At 36.4% G+C, this 10,761-nt stretch overlaps 1 protein-coding gene across 1 annotated transcript; it reads right to left on the reverse strand.

Annotated features, from left to right (window-relative positions):
* Positions 1-1,750: 1,750 nt before the first annotated feature.
* sypl2b (synaptophysin-like 2b) lies at positions 1,751-6,792 on the reverse strand. Its single transcript, XM_042492360.1, has 6 exons — positions 6,589-6,792; positions 6,356-6,433; positions 4,685-4,803; positions 3,680-3,881; positions 2,100-2,288; positions 1,751-2,008 (listed from the first exon to the last, which is right to left on the reverse strand). The coding sequence occupies exons 1-6, from the start codon at positions 6,604-6,606 to the stop codon at positions 1,886-1,888; spliced, it is 729 nt and encodes a 242-aa protein (XP_042348294.1). The 5' UTR covers positions 6,607-6,792; the 3' UTR covers positions 1,751-1,885.
* Positions 6,793-10,761: the final 3,969 nt, after the last annotated feature.

The raw sequence follows: 10,761 nt of genomic DNA on the forward strand, positions 1-10,761 counted from the left end.
GGACAGATTATACCATTACTTTTTATGATTACATTAGCCAATTATTATTTTGCATTACAGTGGTGCATGATTGCCTGTCATAGCATAGCCCCTTTTTTTAAAAAATATTTGAGAACATTTTCAGCATATTTTAACATTAGAGGGTAATTATGGCCTAGGACCGAGGGAGTTGGTATTTGGAAAGCTGGTCTTTATATAGGCCTATCTAAACCTGAATTACAGTGGAGAACTGATGTTCATTTGAAAGCTCATGAAGGTGTGTGATGTTTTTGTCAGCTGATGTTGATGCCTGATGGAAGTGTGTCGGCCATCCAGTGAGTGTTAAACTGTACCACATACTGCCAGGCCTTGCTGAATGTCTAATTAATTATTAAACAGGTTTCCGCTCTTTAAAGTGTGAGAAACAGGAAGTGTTGTGTGACTGATTAAAGTCCACTTTGTGAATCTTATTCTCAGTGTGAGAAGTGTAATATATTTTTCATGTCTGATAAAAAAAAAAAAAAAAACATTACGCACAGTTTGTGTGTTAACCACCACTGAAACAATTAGACGTGAAATTAGACACATAACAAGTCCAGTTCCTTTTTTTAATGATGTAGAAACTTTTATCAACACAGTGGTGCATCAAACTAGAAACTGAATCAAGCGGGGCGTTATCAAAATACGAAATCATAATAATGGCAGTTACAGAGAAAAACAGCTCATCTAATAACAAAGTGGCGGTAGAAGCCAAGCAAAAGCAAGAAGGACAGTTAATTAGTTACAGGCTAGAGATCAGTCGACTGTTGCTAACCACTAGCTTAGGCTATGCAAGTAGTAGTACATTGGTTTTGAAATACTACAAGTCCTTGCTGTTTTTTTATTATTATTATTTAAGCATTATAAATAAATAGGGGAAATATTGAAAATCCATAAAGAGCAAACATGCTCGACATACATCAACTACATTCAACATAATACCCTGCTGTTAGCCTAAAATACTCAATTTAGCCTCCCACAGTGAAATGATGAGGTGCAACATGACACTGAAAACAATTAAATCTAATTGCTTTCAACTATTACAAATAATCTCACCATAGCAACTGGATTCAACTATTATTTAATATTATGTCATTGTAACTACATGTTTTGCTGTGTATTGTATGCCTTAGGATTTGACTGAAACTGGATTTTCTCTAGACGTACGTTAATAATAAATGCACTTCAAGTATTTAGTATTTATTAGCTATTTTGTATTTAATAAATCAACAGCCCTGAGTTTTTATTATTATTATTATTATTATTATTAAGGAAATGCTGATAGCAGAAATTATTTATGGAACAAAAATACGGTTGATGGGTTGACAAAGTGATGTTTCATTCTAATTTATCACCATCAAAGCTGCACAGTCCACATCTGCAGTGCCATCCGAGATAAGGGACGCTGTGGTTTGGATACCTGGCTATAAAGATGTTAAAGGTTCTGGGTGTCACTTTCTTATCACTATTTCTTGTTTTTATCTAATTGGCTGTCTTTACATTTGCAAATTACATTATCAGCTAACGTTATGAAGCAACCAACACCAGAATACAGCCTCAAAGAGAGGTTTCTTGGAAGTTACATGCAGAACCTTTCAAACATGTAAGCTGTGTGTGAGAATAGCATTTTTGACAGCTAGTTCCTGATCCGACTATGAACAGCTCAAGGTTTAGTTCCTCTCCTAAATTTATCTGAGTCCATACAGCACCAAATATAAAATCAATGCTAAGCAAAGAAGGTTCAGTCTTTTTTGGAAATCTTGTAATCATCAGTATTTAAACAAACAAACAAAAAAAAATTAGTACCAAAATGATTCATTCAATACCACTACATGTTAGACGACTCTGAAATGAGGAAGCTGTGCAGTTACGATGGCCTGACTCCCTCGTTCACATCTGCAGGCTGGCTGGCTGATTTGTGGAAAGGTGTTTCCTTGTAAATGAACCAGCAGTTGCCGCCCCACAGGATGAGGTTAAGAAACCCAAAAATCTGCAAAAGGATATTGAGAAAATGAGTCAAATGTCTGAAGCACATAAATTTGAGCATGCCTAAAAAAAACACTTATTTGCGTACTACTTACCACAGAGGCATTTAGTCGGCCCATGTGAGGCATAGCACCTGGGCTGCACTTGTTGACAGAACCGCAAACCTTGTTCTGACTTACAAGGGTTACAGGACTGGTGGCCCACTTCACATCGGACAAGCCTTTAGCCCAAGCAGAGGATGATGCCAACCACATGAAGGCCAAGGCTGCAGTCACCAACAGGTCCTGAGAAAAGAAAAATATTCAGTTTAAAACCTTTAAAACAACCACAGCGGTCAAGCAGCTTTATAGACGGAGACAACCTAGTGCAGTATTACTTGGGAACCACACCCTTCCCTGTTTCATTTACACAGCTCTGTTGAATGCACTTCCTCTGACCTCCAGATGGATTCCTGGATGAAGTAAATTCAGCAGCTGATGTCAGATGAACCGTTTTACTCATAAAGCGATAAAAATGCAAATATTGCCTGCATAGTAGCCTTGTTGCGGTACAGAAATTTGTAACTTCGATGCAACAGCTTATAAAATACCAATATATGGACAAACAAAGAACAAAGAACATATGTGTATCTGTCAAAAGGGTTAACGTGAGAAAAGGTGGTGACAAGGAATCACAATATATAGTTCACTTTGCAAATTAAAAAAAAAAGTTTAAAAACAAAGTGATAAATATGTTTATCACTATGTGGGGTGTATGTATTATTTTGTATGACATGTTTTACTGTTGCTTTTTTGTCTCTATTGTTAATTTTGTTTTTGTATAACTTAGTAACTTCGTGGTGAAAGAGTCACTAACGAGACTATGATAAGAAAAAAAGAGGAGGTATAAGAGCTTAAGCCAACAAATTTTCAGTCTATTTTTTTGTCTTCTTTTTTTGTTTTTCCTTTTAATGTAATGCTTTAATGCTATTAATTTTTTTTATTATATGCATTGCTATTGGAAAATTGTTAACAAGGACCAAAATAAATTAATTACCACTTATATTTGATCCAGTTTTTTAAATTCCACTGAGAAATTTGACATCAAGGGCACAAAATTTAGAGTTTTTAATGAAAGATAAATATAACAAGGCTTTAACATGGCTGACAGCTTTTCTTTTCTTGATTAGAACTGTGCTTACTACTGGTCTGTGGTAAACAATAACTTAAATATTTTTTTTTCATGTGGTAGTCAATTTAAAAGGCGATAATGTGCAAGTAAAAAACAAAACCATGCAAGACCATATGCAACCTTGTGTATGTGTATGTGTATGTGTGTGTGAGTGTATGGGTGTCCAACAGCTGTTGGACAGAGAAGAGAGACAGATAGTAGCATTGATACTGAAGAAAGTGAGAACTGAAACCATTTCAATTATTCAGAATCCATATGTATGTATATGTAGTGATGTTTCTGACAACACCACTGCATAGATAAGAGATAAAACTACATTTATCCATCACTATTGACTTTACACGACAGCTCAAAGGACACATGCAACACTTTCCCGCTCAGTCAACACTGTGTAACTTCATCTCACTCCATTTCTAAGTTATTTATAGATGGAGGAAAGGACTTGACAAAGCACAAACATTTCACCAAAACAGCTGAAACATATGGAGAATCCAGACAAACATACCAAAGTGGGGCCACGGCTGGATTCTCTGTATAAGTGCTGATAGCCCAAATAGAGGACGAGCGTGGCAGTGCTGTAGAGAAAGGCCAACACTCCGATACAGACGTAAAACTGTGCAGATGATGTGTGGTCTCCAGTCAGGTAGCTCGTAGAGGTAGTTTTATTGACATTGCAGTCAGGAACAGTGTAAGGATGCTGCATCAACCTGTGCAAATACAGACAGAACATTTTTGATAATGACATTCCTTTATCAGGGCTCCTACAACTTAAGGCAGGTTAGATTTAAGACTTTTTAAATGCATTTCTGAATGAAATTTAAGAATCTACAATAACAAAAAAACATGAACAGACACTGATTAAGTTTAGGACAATTTCGCCCAAATGTTTAAAACTTTTATGTCACATGGCAGAGACAAGGGTAGAGCAATATCTAGTGTTTGTTGAAGGGCTTCTTGGTGATTTTGTGTTCCTCACCCTGCGTGTGGGATTCCACTGTCTTAATTCCAATCAGGCTGAAGTTGAAAAACTTTTTGCATAAATTACATAAAGCCTTGAATACACTGCCTTACCAGGTTCAACCATGCTGCAGGCATACTGGCTGGAAAAAAATATGAGTGGTTTTGGTTCCACTATTTTGATCATCATGGAATCCTACTAATTATTACAAATAAAATGAAATAATTCAAAAATGTGTTTAAAAACTAACTATAAAAAACAAATTTAAAAAGCAGATGTCAACAATTATTTTGAGATGATACAACACAAGGTCAGAAAAAAAATGTCATCAAATCTTTCCTTAAATGTCTTAGGGTTTTTAAGACTTTAAAAGACTGATTTAAGACATTTTTATACCAATTAAGGCCTTATTTTTGGACACATGAATTCAATGACTTTCAAGACTTTTTAAGGATCCTTTGGAACCCTGTAAAAGCACATACGCAAGTGTTCCAATGAGCCAGTTCCTCACTGTAAAAGGATGTGAGGCTGTGTGTGTTGGCACATACACACCTGAACGGATAGTTAAACTCTGCAGTTATCTCTTGGTTTAGACCTCCTTGGCACGTGATGTTGATGCTGGTAGTGCCGCTGTAGCCTCCAGTTGTCGCAAAGGCAAATATGGCGAACACCTGCAGCCACAGACAGACACAAGATAAGAGAAGATATGACTTTGCATAAGAGTGCTGATCAAACTGTCACACACTTCCACATAGTTTTACGCAACACTTCTAACAGGAAGTCATGTTAATCACCAGATGCCATCACTGTGAATGGTGTGCAGAGTGCACAGCAGAAACACGCAAAATTTACAACTACTGGCTAAGACTAGTAATTATACTAAAAGTTATCAGAAAGTGAAAGCACATTTAGTGATGCCTTGCCAATGTTAAAAGCTAACACATTGTACTGTTATTTGAGTAGATATGCTGTCAAATCTGACAGTAACAGTTAGAACTAATATTACACTGTGAAAATACTCTGTTACAAAAGCCCTTTACTTAAAATGTAACTAAAGTAAAACTAAGTGTGTTGAACTTGACCATAAAACAGCTACATTGGTTACTGGAGCAAAAATTAAAAAAAACAAACAAACAAAAAACAACAGAGAGATAGTTCAAAGGTGGAGGGTGATGACTTTTTGCATTTTGTTGAGCTCTCTCTCTATATTTTTTGGATGGGTGGTTATGGGTTCTGTTGGGGGGAAGTATTGATTTGGGATAATGTAGCTTACAAGTGTATATGTAGTGTTTTTGGGATTATTGTGCTCTTTGTTTTCTCTTGTCTTGTATGTGCATTGTATTTCTATGTTTTAATGTTTAAAAAAAGCCAACTGCTAATAAAAGGTTGATCACTAAAAAAGTAGATAAATATAATTGGGAACATGTACTTAAACTATCAACAGTAAAAGTTACCAATGCAAACAAATCTGAAGAAAATAAATTAATTAAAATATTAAAATAGAAAATCAGTTGGCTTATTGATGAATTAACTCATCATTTCAGCTGTACTTGCACAAATTGTTTGGTAGTTAAATTTACAACAAAACATAATACTTTATAAACCGTTCAAATGTATTTATGCAAGAGTCTAAATTTGTAAAGTAACTACAGCTTTAAGAAAAATGTAGTAAAGTAAAAAGTGCAATATTTCCCTCTGAATTGTAATGGAGTAGGAGTGAAAGTGGCATGAAAACTACAGGCTCTAGTAAAGTAAAAGTACTTCAAATTGTACTTAAGTACAGTAATTGAGTAAATGTACTTAGTTACATTCCACCACTGATTTTTCATGTGCTGACACGTGAAATGTCCCCCCATTTTCACCTGTGCATTATGTGTTTACATATAAAATGAAGTATACCTACAAAAAAAACTACAAAAAAAATGTACTTACATGACACCACTTGCTAGAAAGCAAATTTAAAAATAAATTCTACCTTATAAGATGCATCATGAGTTTACAGACACTGTGATGCAGACCGGTAGACGCCCCCTGAACTAAACACGCATTAGAAACGCTGTTACAGCTCAAAGGACGAGTGTCATAGCTCCTGAGGGCGAGCAGTGGGTCACAAGACAAACATAATCAATTTGTAAGGTATTTTTTTGCCACCAAGCTCACGTGTAACACACCCCGCCATAGGCCATATGGTTAAGAAACAAATAAAGATTTGGAAAAACTTACCCACTCCAGCACCCGGATGAATGCCAACGGCTCTTTCAGTGGTCCCAAGTCAAGATTGAATCCGGAAGAAAGCACTTTCTGATGAGAAATTAACACACAATGCGAGAAACACGCCGTTACAATGCTAAAGACGTCCCATACAAATAACTCTAACTAGGTGTGTTTGCTGGGGGGGAAAAAAAATATGCGCCATTATTAATAACCGTTTTCACGCTTCCTGTCAGCGCCGTTACCTGGGTGACGGAGTCCATCGTGAGTCCGAGATAAAGAAGTGTTTGTAATGTGTGTGTGTGTGTGTGTGTGTGTGTGTTTTCCCGGGTCTTTAGTTGAGCAGGTCTCTGTTTCTCGAGGATCTTCGGTGCTGCTGCAGGATTGTCAAACTTTTCTCCAACTTCAGCGAATCGTAGTAGATGACACGTGACCACTGACGTTGAGACGTCGACAGGGGCGCTGCAGAGGTCCCTGTGGTCCTGCGGTGCAGAGGCAGTCTTACAGCTGTGAGAGACGGTGTGTGTGATGTAAATAGGCCTACACAGGTAGAAAACCATGCTTTATTGCTTTTAACGAGTTCAAACAATACATTCATCCAACACTCCCCAAAACAAACACAACACAACTGCTTGTAAACTGTTCATATAGATCTTTGCCCCCCCCCCCCCCCCCCCCATCGTTAATTTTCTAAGGCGAAATTTTCTTTGTTTTTGCTTCCTTCTGTTTTTGTTACTTTTCTCTTGTATTAAAGCCTAATCAAATACTGTGTTGTCATATGTGCTGTTCAGCTGCATATGACTTTGACTTTGACCTGGAACACCATTGTCTTTGTGATTAATTGACTTTTCAAATAAAAATAAAAAAATGTGAAAATGAAAAAAAAAGACTGCATGTATGGTTGAGATTTCTGTGTGTTTCTGTGTTTCTGTAGTTTATCTTCTTCTTTTTTCCTGAAATTAATAATGTGAAATTGTACATATTTGATTTTGGGTGTATGCATATATGTTTAATTTATTAGAGAACAGCTTTAAATTAATGAGAAACTGGAAAATTAAAATTCAATGATTTATGGAGAAGGGATTGGATTAAAGAAGTTTTTTCTTCTTTTCACTCCTTTTCAGATATGTAAAGTCACCATATGTTTGTCCATTTCTTTTGCTTTATGTTTTTCATTGTCTGTAAAATTGCTGTTTTGTCTGTCTGCTGTTGTATAATGATTTCTCAATTTTCCTTTTTTACATGTTTGAAATAAATTGGAATCAAATCAAATCGAAACAAATCAAATCAAAAGTGTAGCAATAAATTGGAAATCCCAGTAAATGTCTTACATTTTAATTTGACCAAAGTGCATTGGTATAAACAGTAATATTAAATCATAATCAGCTTCATTGTCCATCTGGGCTATGTTTACACATACCAGAAATTTGCAGTCTGATTCTGGCTTTGATCTCATTAAACCAAGCCAGCAATTTTTGGCTCTAAAAACATTCTGAGAATGGTGCAATGCAACCAATGAAATTGAAAGGCAAATATTGTAGTTTGTACACTAGTATATCAAAACGCCAATTACTGGTTCATTAACTGTTTGTTGTATAGCCTAACTAATAAATTATGATTCTCTTAGAGGTTAAGATACCCAGCATTATATTAAGTAATGCAATTTTCCACCACCTTCAGCAGCTGCAAGATTAAAATAATGTACACATTAATGCATAATGCATAATAGTAATCTAGTAATATAACACAGAGTGAGATACCTGAAAACTTGTCCCTTCTCTGATTGCTATTGCTGGTGTGTAATTATGTGGGCAGCATTTAATGGTGTAGAAGGTCTAATGAAGAGACCTATTGAAGACTGCCTTGTGACTGAATAGCCTACTATAAAAGGTATAAAATCAACTTGTTTAGTTTTGCATTATTTTCTAATTTTGTCACCCTATCTTGTAGGAGACCTTAGTTATTTTAGTTTACATTGTGTTCTCATAGTGCATGTTCGTAAGTGTGCTTTGCTCGATCAAATTGCCATAAACTGACTTGCAGCAAACCTGGGGCTACTTCATGCACAAGCCTGGGAGAACTGGTTGGTTTCTGGGTCTCTAGGTGTATGAATACAGCAAACTCTACCAGGTACATACAGGATGCAGTTATTTCACAAGGCTCTTTCGGGGTCCATTAACAACCCTTTACCCTGAGGCTGGGGTACATGAACAGGTTATGGTACTACTTATATATTTGCTCAAGACAGATGTCCTAACAGCTTAACTGAAACAAAACTCTCCATGCTGCTTCCAAAAAAGTGAAGTGCAACCTTTGCACTTGCAAACTGTTAATATAGATATGTTGATATTAATATCAGTACTCACAGAAGACTAGAGTTTGCAGAGTGTAACATGTACAAGGTGAATGGACTGTCCTGGTAATAACTCTTCACTAGAGGTCACTATTTCCACTGACACTACATGAGCATTACTAAACTAACCCTTTTAATACAAACCAAGCCATGGGTTTCCCATGACACCCATCAGTGTAGGTTGAACTCATTCACACTGAGGCGCTCCCATGTAATTTCCTCTGATTTGGTCAGTGGAGATGCTTGTTTTTGGGCTTCATAAACAGGGCAAAATAGGCACACTTGATTCTGTCCAATTTGCATGCCTTCTCTCAACAAAATGTGCAGCCAAAGAGGAAAATCTGGGTCCTTGTAAAAAGGCACAGTCCCCATCCTAAAAGAGTACATCTCGAAGGAATAAGAGTGGCTTTGTTCTCCACCTTTTAGTAGTTGACTGGGCTGCCATGGGGGAGGGGCTGCAACTCCATTGTACAGTCCCTTTGTGGAGGAATGCTGCTCTACAGATCAAATTGTTTGGCTTTCTGAGTGAATCTGGGAATCAAGAAATTCACAGGAAGACTCTTGATTCACACAACAGATACTCCTGATGCTCCGAGTGCAGCTAAACTGGGGATTTTAGGTCAAGGTTTCAGGGTTTATGAAACCACTGAAACTTGTTTAACAGCTTTTTATTATTGGGCTGTGAAAAGATGACACCGTTTCATTGTTGTTGCAGGTTCACAAACTTGTCGGACAGGTTGTGCCACACCAAAGACTAAACATGAGCATAATCAAATACTGAGCATGACTGTCTGATCAGAATGATCCTCCCTTCAGAGTTTCCTGCTGCAGCTTGACTAAATAAAGTCCTGTCTCACTCAGCTGAACTTTACAGTTGAGATGACCTAAAACTGCATGTTTTTATGTTTCGATACAGTTTGCGGTCTGTATGAATCCATTCAGTCAGGCCCCTGGTACTTATGGTTACAGATTTTTTTCCCTGCATCACATGACCAGTAGTCATGGGTTTGTTATGACCCACTGTCCCATCACATGCACAAATTTAATCAAGAGCACAGCACAATTCCTTGCAAATGAATAAATATAATTTAAGAATGCGGCATGCTATACAAAAACGTCCATCCTCTAATTTGCAGGAGTCAAGACCAAATTATGTAAAGTTTAGTTTTCCTCTCTGACCTTTGTCTTCTTGACTATATGAGCACAATCACAAGCTCAGCCTGCAATAAACTCAAAATTGATGAGACATGGATGCAGAGAAATAAATTACCATATTAAATTTTGAATGTTAATGTCTATGTAATAAAGGATCTACTCGAAAATATATGAAAAAGGGGCCACTTGTCTTTCTTACTACAAATCTAATTTCTAACAACATATTTCATTATACTATGTGTTTTTTCCCTTAAAGTGGTATTGTAAATTTGCACAAACAAAGCATTTCAAATACTTTGCAAATGATTTAAATTCCTTGATGGCAAGGCTGTTTCACTGATGGAGAGATTACTCAGATTCAGTATGATTTAATCTGTTTTTTGAGCCCCCAACATAACACCAGAACCAGATGTTTAATCCCTGACAGAGTAACCTGTGGCACAAATATGAAGAAATGACAGTTTATTTTAATACATGGCACATAACACATGCTGCAGTGTTTAGCTTTGTACATATTCAAAGAATTAAACTGAAATGACATAGAATCAGACAGTCATCACACCTATAAACAAAGTCGACAGTGAAAAACACACCTTTGAATTCAAAGCACACATGCTTTTGGGACATCTGTTGGTTTTCATGTGAGGACATGGGAAATATTTCCCCATGACACCTGTGAATTGTGTGTTATTAGTCTACAAAATAAACTAAAAATACAAAAAAAAACCAAACTATAACATTAATAAACTATTATCATAATTTAGCAGTGCAAACATTGAGATAAGTTCAAAATAGTGTAAAAGTTGTTTCATTTTCCTGGACACTGAGAAAAAAAGGGAACACACAAATCACACAAAAAACCCAAACATATGACAAAAATGCACATGTGCTGAAATTCACATTTTACCTT

Source organism: Plectropomus leopardus, chromosome 8, assembly GCF_008729295.1.
Source record: "Plectropomus leopardus isolate mb chromosome 8, YSFRI_Pleo_2.0, whole genome shotgun sequence".
NCBI lineage: Eukaryota > Metazoa > Chordata > Actinopteri > Perciformes > Serranidae > Plectropomus > Plectropomus leopardus.